We start from the raw sequence: 16,623 nt of genomic DNA on the forward strand, positions 1-16,623 counted from the left end.
CAGCAATAGGGTTCCCCAATACCAGTGGGTGGCTGAGTGACTGAATTGCCTCCGAGTCAGAGTCGCTGGATTCTGTCCCACTGCTGGTGGAACCGTCCATCACCTGACTCCCCGCCCCGTGGTCCACAAGGCCAGCTGGGAATAGCCTCTGGATTGGTGGACTTGGCTTTGTTAACGCAGTAGGGAAAAGGCTGTTGGCGACAGACCTACCCTCTGAATGTTGCATTCTAGGTGAGCAGAGTCTGCGCTGGCTACCTGCCCTATATTGGTTCACTGGAGTAGAGGCCATATGGCTGAGGATAAATGGATCAGTGTCTGATCTGTTTCGGTTGCTGTAAACCCTTGGTCTATGTTCTGGGCTTAAAATAGGGGAGTAGCTGTTATAATCACGGTGGCTGTGTAAATGGCTATCTGTATTTTCTAGTCTATACCTACAGTGGCCATTCTGTATAATAGAGCTCTTGGATCCTGCCTTGTTAACACTGACATTGGGACTGGACCTTTTAGGGGACAAACCTATTGGAGAAGTTGAAGGACTACAATGTTCTGATCCTCGAAATACCTCACGAAGCAAAGAGCTGTGTCTGGGCATTGGGGGTGTCCTCTGATTGCAGAAGGACAACTGGGCCAGTTCCTCATCCATCAACTCTTCCCTTATATGGAGTGGAGAACCCGCAAATCGGAAATCGGGAGAGCCTCTATATCTACGGCGAGGCACATTTTCATCCGTTTCCACAAAGTATTCACTGCTGCTAAACTCATCCTCATAATTGTCATTTGTTTTTGACCGTGACCTGTTGACCCACCCTCTGATCAAGTCATGCTCACTATCTATATCACTGCAGTCAATGTAAGGAATGGAAGAACTGCTCCCACAAGCAGCTTGAGATGCTGGACCTGCATTCTGGTGTTCTCGTTGGGCCTTCGGCTGGTGAACATTGTCCCTCACGGCGTCCTCCTGTCTGTCCCTCCTGGGGCTGCCTGATGGTGACGCACTCTTCCGCTCTACCCTGTCTTCATCGGTTGTCTGGGAGATTCCCAGATCCTTCCTCTGGCTAGGAGATGGTGCTCCTGTCGAGGCTGACCGCTCACCAAAGGAAAGACTACCGCTCTGAAAAGACAAGAGACATCTTGGGAAACGAGTAATCGGCAAAAACACTACAGCTCAATTCTTACTCTCAAAACCCTCAGCGTTTTCCTTCCCCCTAGTTTTGAAAGAACATAAGACAAAAGTAGCCAATCTGATCAAGATACTATTCAATACAATTACAGCTAACCTTTGGCTTCTATCCCACTTTCCTGCTCACTCTCCACATCCCAGCATTCCCTGGAAACCAATATCCCTCCAGCCTTGAACATGTTTAACAATGGAGTATCCATCATCCTCTGTGGTTAGAGTTTCAAAACTTCAAAGGCCTCTGATGAAATAATTCCACATCTCAGTCGGAAATGATCAGCTCCTAATCCTGAGAAGCGATGAACACTTGCTAAGGAACGTAAAGTATGTTTCAGTACCTCATTCTGTCTCATGTGAGATCCTTAGGAGAAAGTGAGGACTACAGATGCTGGAGATCAGGGTCGAGAGTGTGGTGCTGGAAAAACACAGCATGTCAGGCAGCATCTGAGAAACAGGAGAATTGACATAAACCCCCTACATCTGTCAACCCTGTGCTCCTGATGAAGGGTTTATGCCCGAAACATTGATTCTCCTGCTCTTCGGATGCTGCCTGACCTGCACCACACTCCCAACTCATGCAAGATCCTTGCTATCTAAGGATTGCTTAGTTGTGGGCAACAGCAGAATGTCACTATGGGATATGACAACCCAGGCAAGTCCTTAAAACTACCATGGCCACTCTATAGAATGAACCTATTCTGTTGATGTTATTCAACAGTACATTGTAGCTATCTAGCCAATGAGTGAATCAACAGCTCTTCACATCCTATCCACCGCTCCTCTATTCCACCATCCCCCCGCCCCACTGCAACACCTTGCTTAAATAATCATTACTCTCAAGTCAGTTCTGACATTGAAATTGTTTGCCCAATATCAATATCTTGTGCCTTTCAACAAGATAAAGGCAGGAATGACCAGTGACTCTCTGACCCAAGCTTTAACTGAGGCCAAAGTCAGTGAACTCAGCACAGCCCAGGAATGAAAGTTCTCTGCTCCAACTGCTCAGTTCATTTCTCACTTGGCTTCTGTCTGTTAGGAATCAAGCAACAGAAATGAACCAAGAGAAAGAATTGATCTTAATTTTTTTTTTGCAAAGTCTGTTGGCTTTTATAACTCTTCAATGTCAGCGATACACAATGATCTTGAGTCTACCCAAAGACACCTCGTATGGATTTGAACTCAATTCAGAAACTTTCCATCTCACTGACAGAAACTTTCATCTGAGTAGCAGATCAATTTACAATACTCAATTAATCTCCCTGCTCTTCCTCCATTATCCTCCAATGGTTCTCTAAAACAGACACTTTACAACACTGGCATCCTACTGCACCCTGAAGTGAGCTACCAAACATGTAGTACTGTGATCACCACCACCAGCTTTTATCTTCATAACACCACCTGTCTCTATTCCTACCTTGGCTCATTTGACACTGAAACCCTCATTACTACCTTTGTTATCTTCAGTCATGATAATTCCAATGCTCCACTGCCTACTCTCTCAGTGCACCGTTCTAAATTTCACCTTGGCCCAAACTCTGCTGCCTATGCCCTATATTAGTCACCTTCACCCCTGTGCTCCTTGACATACATGGGTTCCCAGTTTGGCAATGCCCCAACTTTAAGATGCTCATCCTTGTTTTCAAATGTTTCTTTGGCATTGCCCTTTTCTTCACCTCCTCCAGGCAGGCACACCTCCAAAATCACATCCCTCCTTCAATTCTGACCTCTGGGAAGACCTCCCTTACACAGCTTTGGGTCTAAGCTCTAGAATTCCACCCAAAACTCCTCGACCTCTTTCACCAAATCTAAATGCTCTTTCAAACATATTTCTTTGACTGGTCCTAATACCTTTGTATCGGGTTCAGTCTCAATGTTGATCTGATTATGCTCCTCTGAAATACCTCAGCATTAAAGGCGCTATGCAAATGCAAGGGATTGTTGACCTCGCCCCCGGTACTCCCACCATAAGGGGCCACATGGCTAGCGATGGGTACTTGATTGTTTTTCTCCCCCTCACTCCCCCTAACTCACATTTATAAAGCTTGAAGTCAGCATTGGCCGGAGATTGAACTGGAAGATGGATGCGAGATCCAGTTCCATATAGGTTGGTATATGAATAGGAAGGGTTTGGAGGGATATGGGCCAGATGCTGGCAGGTGGGACTAGATTCATTGGGATATCTGGTCGGCATGGACGGGTTGGACCGAAGGGTCTGTTTCCATGATGTACATCTCTATGACTCTTGTGTAATCAATAAATAAAACTCTCTGAGCAAACTTTCCAGGGAAAAAAAATCATTTGGCACAGGTTAATACATCAAATCTAGCCCCCTCGGGACTGAAATTGTTCTATATTGTGGACGTTTACAGACTTTGGGTCATGTGGCAGCACAACACCTCAGTGGTTAGCACTGTTGCCTCACAGCGCCAGGGATCTGGGTTTGATTTCTCAGGCAACTGTCTGTGTAGAGTTTGCACATTCTCCCTGTGTCTGCGTGGGTTTCCTCCGGGTGCTCCAGTTTCCTCCCACAGTACACAGACGTGCAGTTTAGATGGATTGGCCATGCTAAATTGCCCATTCTGTCTGGGACTGTGCAGACGGGGTTGATTAGCCATGGGAAATGCAGGTTACAGGGATTGGGTAGGGGGATGGGTGTGGGTGGAATGCTCTTTAGATGGTCAGTGTGGACTTGATGGGCTGAATGGCATGCTTCCATCCACACTGTAGGGATTCAATAGTTCTGGCTGTGGGCAATTCAGGTCAAGGCACATGGAGTGAGGTCAAGGGTCTCTTCAAGTGCGAGACAGACTGTTGAGTGAAGCTTTGGAGCCAGCAACTAGTGTGGAACCACTCTGCATTAATGTAGTGCCTAGCAAAATTGTCCAGGCAAGTTTTTTTTTCATTCAATTAAAACTGAGGCATGGAAAAGTTTTAACGTCCAATTTTTGGATACTGCTATTTTTAGGATAGCTAGAATATGGTACTCTTCCTACATTCTCAAAAAAACTAAAGTAAGTTTGATATTTTCAAACATTGCACACAAGATTTGTTTTTGACAAGAGCTACGAGTGATTTATCACTTCACACAAATAAGCAAAGCTCAAGGGTTACAGGCATAAAACACTGAATGGGAAGCCATTTGTCCCTTTGTGCTGACTCTTTGAAAGGGCTTTCGAATTAGTTTCACTCTCTTTCCACCACAGCTCGTAATTTCTTCCATTTCAATTATTTACCCAATGCTCTTTGGAAGTTACGAGTGAATCTGTTTCCATCCTGTCCTCGCAGGCAGTACATTTCTAATCATAAAGTCTCTCGGCCTTTGTGCCAGTTATCTTAAATCTGGCTACTAACTCTTCTGCCAATGTAAACATATTTCTCCATATTTTACATGCTTTTAATGTTAAAATCAGATTGTTATTTGTCTGCTAGATTGCTCCATCTTTTGTGTCAGAACTGACCATCCCATAATCACAGCACATTCTTCCCATTATTTTATGAACATTTGAGTAGCTCAATGGAAGTTCTTTATAAAAATAGTTCTCCACTGCAACAAACACCTCTTGTAGACAATGGTCTTGATTTACTGACTTGTTTTGGCACCAGTGACGAATGTTCAGGCAAACTTTGGATGGATCGCATTTTACTATGTTTCCTGAAAATGAAATAAAGGATAAGATGAGTATGCAGCAGTATTAGTGACAATGATTAATCTGAATAGTGACTCATTTCCACACACACACCCCAGGAATACGTCTTGGTGACAGGCATAAACTTCAACGCATAAAGCCTTGTGCAAAAATCACCACTCCCTGCAACGTAAGTCTCGGTTTGAGAGATTCCTGTGTGTCCATGCGCTGGGGGCATTCCCGTGTTTGAGCAGTGGAGTAACAGAGAGACAAGGGACAACTGGACATCAATAAACAGATGAAAGAAGGAGAAAGGAACATAGATTAAGATTAAGGAAGAGCAAAAGAGAAGAGAAGGGAAAAACAGAGATGGATACAGTTCTGTGTCAGTAGCACAACTGGCCTCTTTCCCTCAGTATTTTAATGAGCATTAAGGAAATAAGAAATTGGAAATATTCGGCCACCCTAGCCTTTTTCAATATTCAATAAGATCATGGCTGGTCTTCTGCCTCAAATCCATTTGCCATTGATTCCCCACATCCCATCATTCACTTAATGTAGAAAAATCAATCTGTCTTGAATATTCTCGATGACTGAGGATCCACAGCTCTGGGGAAGAGAATTCCAAAGATTCACAATTGCTCTGAGATCGGTTGGAAGGCAGATTACAAGTGGGAATACTCTGATACATCCACACTCTGATACTGATCTCTAAATTGCCAGCTGTAATGACTTTAATGTCTCATTAGCTTGTCTCGTCAATCAAGAAGTTATTCATCGTTTGTTGTTGATTCTAAAAGCTTATTCTTTTTGTTGATTATGCATTAGATTATTGAACAATGAACAGTGATTGGTGATCTTTCTACATCAGTTCACCATGAGAAACTTACTTACAACTCTAAAGCACTTCTGAACACAAAAGATGTTGCATTGGTTCCAAATTGCAACAAAGGCATCCAATGCAAAAGTAATAGAAAAAACATTCGCCAGGTCATATGGCATGCATAGAGTGAATAATTTGCATTTATACACTGCCATTAGGCAACAAAGCATTACAGGTGAGATCTTAAACAAGATTTGAAATTAAAAGACATGGTAGAGCTGGAGGATTTAAACTAGTTGGGGGGCGGGGTGGGACCCAAGGCATTACTGAGGAAAGAGATCAATCTGAGACTGATACAGTTGAGAAAAGAAGTGAGTCAAACAGGGCAGGCAGGAACAAAGTAGAGAAAAAGATAAGACTGATAAATTAACTGCATTTATTTCAATGCAAGGGACCTAACAGGGAAGGCAGATGAACTCAGGACATGGTTAGGAACATGGGACTGGGATATCATAGCAATTAAAGAAACATGGCTCAGGGATGGGCAGGACTGGCAGCTTAATGTTCCAGGATACAAATGCTGCAGGAAGGATAGAAAGGGAGGCAAGAGAGGAGGGGGTGTGGCATTTTTGATAAGGGATAGCATTACAGCTGTACTGAGGGATGATATTCCTGGAAATACATCCAGGGAAGTTAGTTGGGTGGAACTGAGAAATAAGAAAGAGATGATCACCTTATTGGGATTGTATTATAGACTCCTTAATAGTCAGCAGAAAATTGAGAAACAAATTTGTAAGGAGATTTCAGTTATCTGTAAAATTAATAGGGTGGTAATGGTAGGGGATTTTAACTTTCCAAACATAGACTGGGACTGCCATAGTGATAAGGGCTTAGATGGAGAGGAATTTGTTAAGTGTGTACAAAAAAATTTTCTGATTCAGTATGTGAATGTACCTACTAGAGAAAGTGCAAAACCTGACTTACTCTTGGGAAATAAGGCAGGGCAGGTGACTGAGGTGTCAGTGGGGGAGCACTCTGGGGCCAGCGACCATAATTCTACTAGTTTTAAAACAGTGATGGAAAAGGATAGACCAGATCTAACAGTTGAAGTTCTAATTTGGAAGAAGACTAATTTTGACAGTATTAGGCAAGAACTTTCAAAATTCTGGATTAGTGGTGCTGGAAGAGCACAGCAGTTCATGCAGTAAAATTGGATGCTGTCTGAACTGTTGTGCTCCTCCAGCACCACTATGCCAGAATCTGGTTTCCAGCATCTGCAGTCATTGTTTTTACGTAAGAACTTTCAAAAGCTGATTGGGGGCAGATGCTCACAGGTAAAAGGACGGCTGGAAAATTGGAAGCCTTTAGAAATGAGATAACAAGAATCCAGAGAAAGTATATTCCTGTTAGAGTGAAAGGAAAGGCTGGGAGGTATAGGGAATGCTGGATGACTAAAGAAATTGAAGAGAAAGTGAGGTCTGCAGATGCTGGAGATCAGAGCTGAAAATGTGTTGCTGGAAAAGCGCAGCAGGTCAGGCAGCATCCAAGGAACAGGAAATTCGACATTTGGGGCATAAGCCCTTCTTCAGGAAGAAGAAGGAGGGCTTATGCCCGAAACGTCGAATTTCCTGTTCCTTGGATGCTGCCTGACCTGCTGCGCTTTTCCAGCAACACATTTTCAGCTAAAGAAATTGAAGGCTTAGTTAAGAAAAAGAAGGAAGCATATGTCAGGTATAGACAGGAGAGATCAAGTGAATCCTTAGAAGAGTATTAAGGCAGTAGCAGTATACTTAAGAGGGAAATCAGGAGGGCAAAAAGAGGACATGAGATAGCTTTGGCAAATAGAATTAAGGAGAATCCCATACAGAGGAGGAAGTGCTGAATGTCTTTAAATGCATAAAGGTGGATAAATCCCCAGGACCTGATCAGGTCTTACCCTAGAACTCTGTGGGAAGCGTGAGAAGGGATTCCTGGGGCCTCTTGCTGAGATATTTGTATCATTGATAGTCATAGGTGAGGTGCCAGAAGACTGGAGCTTGGTTAACGTGGTACCATTATTTAAGAAAGGTGGGACGGACAAGCCAGGGAACTATAGACCAGTGAGCCTGACGTCAGTGACGGGCAAATTGTTGGAGGGAATCCTGAGGGACAGGATTCACATATATTTACAAAAGCAAGAACTAATTAGGTATAGTTAACATGGCTTTGTGCATGGGAAATCATGTCTCATGAACCTGATTGAGCTTTTGAAGAAGTAACAAAGAGGATTGATGAGGGCAGGGCAGTCGGCGTGATCAATATGGACTTCAGTAAGACATTCGACAAGGTTCCCCTTGGGAGATTGGTTGGCAAGGTTAGACCTCACGGAATACAGAGAGAATTACCCATTTGGATATAGAAGTGGCTCGAAGGAAGAAGACAGAGGGTGGTGGTGGAGGGTTGTTTTTCAGACTGGAGGCCTGTGACCAGTGGAGTGCCACAAGGATCGGTGCTGGGTTCACTACTTTTCGTCATTTATATAAATGATTTGGATGTGAACACAGGAGATATAGTTTGCAGATGACACCAAAATTGGAGGTGCAGTGGACAGCGAAGAAGATTACCTCAGATTGCAATGGAATCTTGACCAGAAGAGCCAATGGGCTGAGGAGTGGCAGATGGAGTTTAATTTAGATTATTGTGAGATGCTATATTTTGGGAAAGCAAATCTTAGCAGGACTTATGTACTTACTGGTAAGGTCCAAGGGAGTGTTGCTGAACAAAGAGACCTTGGAGTGCAGGTTCATAGCTCCTTGAAAGTAGAATTGCAGGAAGATAGAATAGTGAAGAAGGCATTTGGTATGCTTTTTTTTATTGGTCAGAGTATTGAGTATAGGTGTTACAGCTGTACAGGACATTGGTTAGGCCACTTTTGGAATATTGCATGCAATTCTGGTCTCCTTCCTATTGGAAAGATGTTGTGAAACTTGAAAGGGTTCAGAAAAGATTTACAAGGATGTTGTCAGGATTGGAGGATTTGAGCTATAGGGAGAGGGGGAATAGGCTGGGGCTGTTTTCCCTGGAGCATCGGAGGTTGAGGGGTGACTTCACAGAGGTGTATAAAATCTTGAGGGGCATGGATAGGGTAAATGGACAAAGACTTTACCCTGAAGTCAGGGAGTCCAGAACTAGAGGGCATAGGTTTAGGGTGAGAGGGGAAAGATATAAAATTTACCTAAGGGGCAACGTTTTCATGCAGAGTACGTGTATGGAATGAGCTGCCAGAGGAGGTAGTGGAGGCTGGTACAATTGCAACATTTAAGAGGCATTTGGATGGGTATATGAATAGGAAGGGTTTGGAGGGATAGAGGCCGGGTACTGGCAGGTGGGACTAGATTGGGTTGGGATATCTGGTCGGCATGGGCGAGTTGGAATGAAGGGTCTGTTTCTGTGCTATACATTTCTATGACTCTATAAATGACAGACATTAGAAGACTAAAGACTTGGCCAGACAGGTAGTGCTATGGAGCATCTGTAAAGGAGGAGAGAGAGAAATGGAGAGGATTGGGGAGGTAATTTCAGAGTTGAATTCTACAGCCTTGGCACCTGAAAGCCTGAGAGACTGCAGGGATTAGGAGAGGCAGAGGTCTCAGAAGGTACCAGGAAGATACAAGGAGGAGAAAATCACTGCTTAACTTTGATTGATACCCGAGATTTTAATTCAGTTTTTCTCACATCTTAGTTGCTGCCCGATATCTTGCAGTATCTGCAGTATTTTTCTTTTGGCAACAGCAAATTATTTCAACTAGTTTCACTGATCTTTTGTCCTGACTTTGCTGGTCCTGACAGGACATGAGTGAAAGGAACAATGGTAGAATAGATAAAAACATATTCACCTTTCAAACTGTGTCTTTTTGTATCCTCCTTCTTTAACATAATCCAGGAGCTGCTTCTGGGTTCTTCCACTGGAACAAAGAAAAAGCTTACTCGTAAGATTGTATTCTTCCTGTGACCCTGGAACTCAAGTGAGGCCTGTGTGGAGGAGAGGCCCAGTGTTGGCCTGGAATGGAGACAGACTGGGACAACAGCTGAGGGCCAATGCGTACCTGGGTGGTGGCAGCGGCTGGACAGTGATCAGTGGTGAAGGAAGGTGAGGGGCCAGACAGCGGGCAGTGGTGAAGGATGGCAAGGGGGTGGACAGTGGTCACTGGCGAAGGATGTTGGCAGCGGCCGGACAGCGGTCAGTGGCTGGCAGGAAAGGATGGTGAGGGGATGGTGGGTCTTAGCCCAGAACAGGTGGAAGTGTGCCCGGTGCAGGGGGGTGTGTGGCTCCTCCTGGGGAAGCCCAGTTTGAAGCTATCTGCAGGCCCTGAGCTCAAGAAAGGAGTGTAATGTTTGACATTTCAACTTTATTTCTCTAATTTTCTACCAAGACGTCTGTCGTGCTGAACTTTTTAAAACGTATTCCTTTATAACTATGTGCCCCTCTTTGAAATAAGGGTGTGGGATCTTTTACGTTTATCTGAGAGGGCAGATGGACCCTGGCTTCTAACACCTCATCCAAAAGATCTAACAGTGCAGCACTCCCTAAATACTGCACTCAAGGGTCAATCCCAGGTTTTGTGTTGGAGTCCAGGAGCAGGATTTGAACAACGAGACATTGAGGTGGGAGCGTTACCAACTGAAACACAATGGGAATGGCATGTGGCACAGTCCATAAAAGGAAAAACAGCTGGATGTCTCAGCAGAAGAAAGTCTGTTTAGCAGAACAAAGGTTTTACATAAATTAAAATGACATGGAGGATCTGGACGAAGGTAGAATATGCTTACCTAAATCTGAACGAGGACCCTCGACTGAACAGAATGGGCTTGGGTTTTGGTTTGGGTTCTTCAAACAGTCGGAAGAAGGCATGATATTCAACACAAATCTTCCAGAACGCCTTGCAGGAATCACGACTGGCCATGGAAAACTCCAAGGTGTCCTGACAGGACTGCAACAACAAGCCAGAAACACAAAGCATCAGCTCACACTCACTCAACACACAAATCAGGTAGCAAAGCAGAAAGGAGCGACAAGAACACACTCACATTCATTTCCGGGCGAAACTTTATCAGGAAGCGTTTCCTCTTAAAGCTCAGCTTGCGAACCTTGGCCCAATTGAATGAGTTGATTTTGTTGTTACCCTGCATCAGAAACATGAAGAGGTCAGTTTAATCCTGACTAAAGACAAGATAAAGTGGCCCAAGCCACGTTTTGTTAGCTTTGTGCTTTAACAACTATTACCTGGAAAACGATGATCCCGGCATGAGACACAGACAGGTTGATCTTTGTACCCTCTCTGTCCTTTGCACAATGTTGCCGAATCCCGTACATTTCTAGCCTTCTGGCGATCTCAAGCAGCTGATAGTCAGAAGCAGCAGGTGTGTGTCCACTTTGGGGTGGGGAGATAATTGCAAATAGAACAAATTACAATTCCAGAACATGGATTAAATTGCTAATTTTAATTGTGCATTCACCCCATCGACCCTAACTCTCCCACAACCTGGGTTCCAAACCTCCAATATCCAGCTCTCAATACTTGCTTCAGCAGAATTGCTCCTGAAATTCTTTGCAACACAATGCAAAAGCTATCCACCAGGGGGTGCACCGCCCAGCCAGGTCAGCATTTCCTACTTTCCTGCCTCAAAATCTGGTGTCCCAACATATCCAAGGTCAAAGGGGCTGTTGTCAACCTTAAAAATGTTATGGACACTTAGGTTTAAACACAGTTTAACTTATCATCCCTTTGTTCTCATGAACACCCTGTTAAGAAGGGCCTCCATTTCAGAATTCTCATCCTTACTTCTAATTTTAAATTGGCTTTCACGGGCTACCCTCTCCTCAACTCTAACTTCTTCCAATCCAATAACCCTCAGTGCTCTGTGATCTTCAAGTCAGTAATCGTCGAGGTTTTGCAACTGAAAAGTTAGAATGTCTAAGAATTCTCTTCTCTTGAAGTGACCTTATAGAGATTTACAAAAATCATAATGGGCGTGGATAGGGTAAATAGACAGGGTTTTTCCCTGGGATGGGGGAGTCCAAAACTAAAGGCATAGGTTTTGGGTGAGAGGGGAACTACTTAAAAGGGACCTAAGGGGCAACTTTTTCATGCAGAGGTTGGTGCATGTACGGAATGAGCTGCCAGAGGAAATGATGGAGGCTGGTGCAATTACAACATTTGAAGGGTATCTGGATGGGTTTATGAATAGGAAGGGTTTCAAGGGATATGGGCCAAGTGCTGGCAAATGGGACTAGGTTAGGTTAGGATATCTGGTCTGCATTGACCAGTTGGATTGAAGGGTCTATTTCCATGCTGTACATCTCAATGACTCTATCGGTATTGTTTATAGGATGGACTGTGAGTCCTGCATGCCTCACACATTTGAACCTTGAGCCAAGGCATCAGCTTTATCTGGGTGCAATCAAATTGTGCAATTTTGAGGATGAGTGAGCTACGACTGTATCAACAACAACTGGCATTTATACAGAACCTTTAACGTAGTGGTACTTCCACACATCTGCCTTGCTCATCCTTCAAGGTGGTAGAGGTCACACGGTTGGAAAATGATGTCGAAGGGTGCATCTTGTAGATGGTACCCACTGGTTTCACTGTGTGCCAGTGATGCAGGAATTGAAGCTTAAATGTGGCATCAATCAAGCAGGCTGCTCTGTCCTGGATGGTGTTAACCTTATTGTGTGATCTTGGAACTCAGGCAAGTAGAGAGCATTCCATTATACTTCTGACAGGCGGAGAGCTATTCCCTGCAGAATTCCTGACCTCTGAATTGTTCTTGTGGCCAGGATATTTATATGACTGATCCAGTTCAGCTTCTTGTCAATGTTAATCTCCCAGAACACTGGTAGTGGGGGATTCAGTAATGGTAATGCCACTGAATGTCAAAGGCCAATGATTAGATTCTGCCTTGTTGGAAATGGTAATTGCCTCACCTAATGTGATGTTCCTGTTGCTCATTGCAAATCACTTCAAGCCAGGTCTTGCTACATATGGACATGGACAGCTTTAGTATGTGAAGAGTCGTAAATGATGCTGAATGTTGTGCAGTCTTAAGCAAACATCCTGACTTCTCAGCTTATGGAAGACATATCATTGTTGAAGGAATTGATGACTAAGCCAAGAACACAACCTTGCGGACAGTGAGGCTCTCGTGTCACAGCGGTAGTGTCTCTATTGCTGAACTAAGAGGTCTGCGCTACGTTCACCTGCTCCAGAGGTGTGTAATAACATCTCTGAACAAGTTGATTAGAAAATATCTACCCTGAGGAACTCCTGCAGAGATGTCCTGCAGCTGAAATGATGACCTCAATAACCAAAATCTTCGTACTTGGCATGACATCAACCAGCAAGATAGCTCAACTCTCTTTAAGAGCACATTTCCACAGTTCAATCATTTTCTAACTATTCTCGATCCTGCTGCTTAAAACAGTTTGGACATTTTCATGAAACATAATTTCCATCCAAACATCTGAATGTTTTATTTTAATTTCTCAGAAGACACCAGCAAATCAAATTGATTTTGAAGTTTTTCCATTTATCAGTTCATTGTTTTATGAAACTGTGAGACTGTTGGAATTCTGCTAGAGTATTTGAAAGGAGCAAATTCATTTCACTGTTAGCATTTAAACACTACCTTTGTTCCAAATAAATTCCAGTGCTGTCACATCACGTCTCTCGGCATTCAGTGTGATGCAAATGTCAAGTCAAACTCCTGGGTTCCCACCGTTCCATGTGCTTACAGGGCCAGCCTTATGCAAATCCCACACAAAATCTGCTTTATTTTCTCTACAGAAAATGAAATTAGTGCTCAAAATGTGTGGTGCTGGAAAAGCACAGCCGGTCAGGCAGCATCCGAGGAGCAGGAGAGTCAACGTTTTGCGTATAGGCTCTTCTTCAGAGCTTTTGCTCGAAACATTGACTCTCCTGCTCCTCAAATGTTACCTGACCGGCTGTGCTTTTCCAGCAACACACCTTTTGACTCTGATCTGCAGTCCTCACTTTCTCCCCCATGAAATTAGTACTGCCAATTTAGTCTCCACAGTGAAACTGGTAGAGGACAGGGCTTGTGACACGACAAAAGGCCTCACCTTTTCTCAATAGCAAAACAGGAGGCCATTCAGGCCATCAAGTTAGAGCCAGCATTCAGAATATGGCTGCTCTGTATCTTTACTCTACCAAACTACTTTGGTTCCAATACGTCTAACACTCTTTCAAAACATCTTCATTCTCTTGCTTCCTCCCCTACCTCTTACAACTCAAGAATTTGCAGCACTGATATTTATATGAAAGGAGAGTTGTTTTTGTTCCCTTTTGGGTGGCACGTGGTTAGCACAGCTGCCTCACAGTGCTAGGGACATGGGTTCGATTCCAGCCTTGGGCGACTGCCTGTGTGGAGTTTGCACAGTCTCCCTGTGTCTGTGTTGCTTTCCTCTGGGTGGTCCAGTTTCCTTCTACAGTTCAAAGATGTGCAGGTTGGGTGAATTGGTCACACTAAATTGCCTAGGGATGTGGAGGCTAGGTGGGTTAGCCATGGGAAATGCAGTGTTATAGGAATAGGGTAGTTGGGTGGATCTGCATGTGATGCTATTCGGAGGGTCGGTGTGGACTTGATGAGCCAAATGGTCTACTTCCACACTGTAGGGATTGTACGATTCTTGTACTTACTCAATTGATAATATCAAGGAATTTTCTAACAGTAATATGTAGGTTCAATTATTAAGAATTTCATAAGTTGGTAGCAGCATTGCAGCTGGGGATCTTTGACATGTATCTGAGTTGGTAGCTGGCTTGAAGGTAGGAGACAGAGGGTAGTGGTGAAGGGTTGCTTTTCGGACTGGAGGCCTGTGACCAGCCGTGTGCCGCATGGATTGGTGCTGGGTCCACTGCTTTTTGTTATTTATACCAATGATTTGGATATGAATATAGGAGGTGTGGTTAAGAAAGTTTGCAGATGACACCAAAAGAAAGTTATATCACGTTGATCGGATGGACCATTGGGCTGAGGGGTGGCAGATGGAGTTTAATTTAGATAGATGTGACGTGTTGCATTTTGGTAAGGCAAATCAGGGGAGGACCTATGCACTTAATGGTAAGGTCCTAGGGAGTGTTGCTGAACAAAGAGACCTTGGAGTGCAGGTTCATAGTTCCTTGAAAGTGGATTTGTTGATATATAGGATAGTGAAGAAGGTGTTTGATATGCTTACTTTCAATGATCAATGCATCAAATCCAGGAGTTGGGGTGTTATGTTGCAGTTGTTTGGACATTGGATAGAACACTTTTGCAATTCTGATCTCCCTGCTATAGGTAAGATTTTATTAAAGCTGAAAGGATTCAGAAAAGAGTTACAAGGATGTTGCCAGGATTGGAAGGTTTCAGCAATGGAGAGAGGCTGACTAGGAGCTGAGGGGTGACGTTATAGGGGTTTATAAAATCATGAGGGGCATTTGGGGCACTGGGGTTTGGGGTTATGTATAAAGGGATAATAATTGGATTTGGGTTACAAAGGTCTACAATGGTGGTTAGGGGGACATGGAGACTATAAAGAATCATGTTGAGGGTAGAAGGCCATTAGTTGGCACATGGGTTATAAAGGTCAGGGTGGGGTAGGTATAGGGGCACCTTTTGAATAGGGGTTACAGAGGGTCATTGGGTTGGGTGAAAGGGCGCGGTTTGACATGGAAGTCATGAAGGGCCATGGTTTGCAGGTAATAGGTAGCCTATGGTGTAAGTGGTTAAATTAGATTACTTACAGTGTGGAAACAGGCCCTTTGGCCCAACAATTCCACACCAACCCTCCAAACAGGAACTAACCCAGACCCACGCCCCTACATTTACCCCTTCACCTAACACTACGGGCAATTTAGCATGGCCAATTCACCTGACCTGCACACCTTTGGACTGTGGGAGGAAACCGGAGCACCCGGAGGAAACCTACACAGACACGGGGAGAATGTGCAAACTCCACACAGTCAGTTGCCCGAAACGGGAATTGAACCCGGGTCTCTGGCGCTGTGAGGCAGCAGTGCTAACCACTGTGCTACTGTGCTGGTTATGGGCTGGCTAGACAGCATGAGATGGAATGAGTTGGCATGGATGAGGCATGGGGAGAATATGGAGCATCGGGGAGTTGAGAAGGCTGGAGCTACATTTCCCTGAACCATCAATATAGTGCAAGTGAAGGCTGCCTCTACCACCCTCTAACCCCTTCTGCTGTCCCAGAGACACCTAGCCTTAGTTCTAACGTGGTCTGCCACTCCAGGCTGAAAATCCTGACCCATGGGTAGCCATTTTTAAAAGTAAGAATCACAGAGTTAGGAACTCTCCCAAGTCTGTGCATTCCTTTTTGCAGATGAGAATTTGGGCCTACATCTGCATTGCATGAAACACTGCATCTTTTCCCCTCTCATGATGTAAACAAAAAAAAACACATCCACATAAAAGGCGTGCGACTCAATAGACAGACAGATATCAGAAAGAACATAATTGTGTTTGTCGACTCTTGACAATTTTCATTGCATTCCCTTAAATTGTTACAACTTGGGTTGCAGGTCTTTTCAGCTGATGAAATCCTTCGAATCTACACGCTCTGTCAATTCATTTACTACAAGCTGGGTCACAAACTTTGCTCGCCACAGTGAATTGCCGTCGTCATCATCCATTCCTCCCTTTTAGTGACACTATTTCCCCTTCAGCACTCCATTTGGCCGTTACAAACAGAATTTGACAAAGTCTTTATGACCTAGATTTAAGATCAGCGTTGTGACCCCAACACTGTACAGAGCAGGACTTAAATACCTACACATGCCTGCGATGAAATTCCGCTATCTTATCCACCAGGGCTTCTTGCTGAGGTATGTACTTGTTTTTCTCCAAGTGCTCACGGATGAGCGTTTCATCAAAATCCCCAATTTCGGCTGGAATAAAGAAAGAGATGACGCTATCAGTACATACACAATGTTTTC

At 44.1% G+C, this 16,623-nt stretch overlaps 1 protein-coding gene across 1 annotated transcript in view; it reads right to left on the bottom strand.

Moving 5' to 3' along the window:
• Positions 1-16,623, bottom strand: part of farp1 (FERM, RhoGEF (ARHGEF) and pleckstrin domain protein 1 (chondrocyte-derived)) — a 317,365-nt gene that overhangs the window by 104,998 nt on the left and 195,744 nt on the right. The window contains exons 7-13 of the mRNA XM_060825861.1: positions 16,461-16,575; positions 10,890-11,037; positions 10,694-10,789; positions 10,436-10,596; positions 9,502-9,570; positions 4,766-4,829; positions 898-1,111 (exon numbers count right to left, since the gene is read on the bottom strand). Of these exons, the coding sequence (XP_060681844.1) occupies positions 898-1,111; positions 4,766-4,829; positions 9,502-9,570; positions 10,436-10,596; positions 10,694-10,789; positions 10,890-11,037; positions 16,461-16,575 (867 nt within the window). The remainder of the gene's footprint in view (positions 1-897; positions 1,112-4,765; positions 4,830-9,501; positions 9,571-10,435; positions 10,597-10,693; positions 10,790-10,889; positions 11,038-16,460; positions 16,576-16,623) is intronic.

The sequence above is a fragment of the Hemiscyllium ocellatum genome, chromosome 6, assembly GCF_020745735.1.
Source record: "Hemiscyllium ocellatum isolate sHemOce1 chromosome 6, sHemOce1.pat.X.cur, whole genome shotgun sequence".
NCBI classification, from domain to species: domain Eukaryota; kingdom Metazoa; phylum Chordata; class Chondrichthyes; order Orectolobiformes; family Hemiscylliidae; genus Hemiscyllium; species Hemiscyllium ocellatum.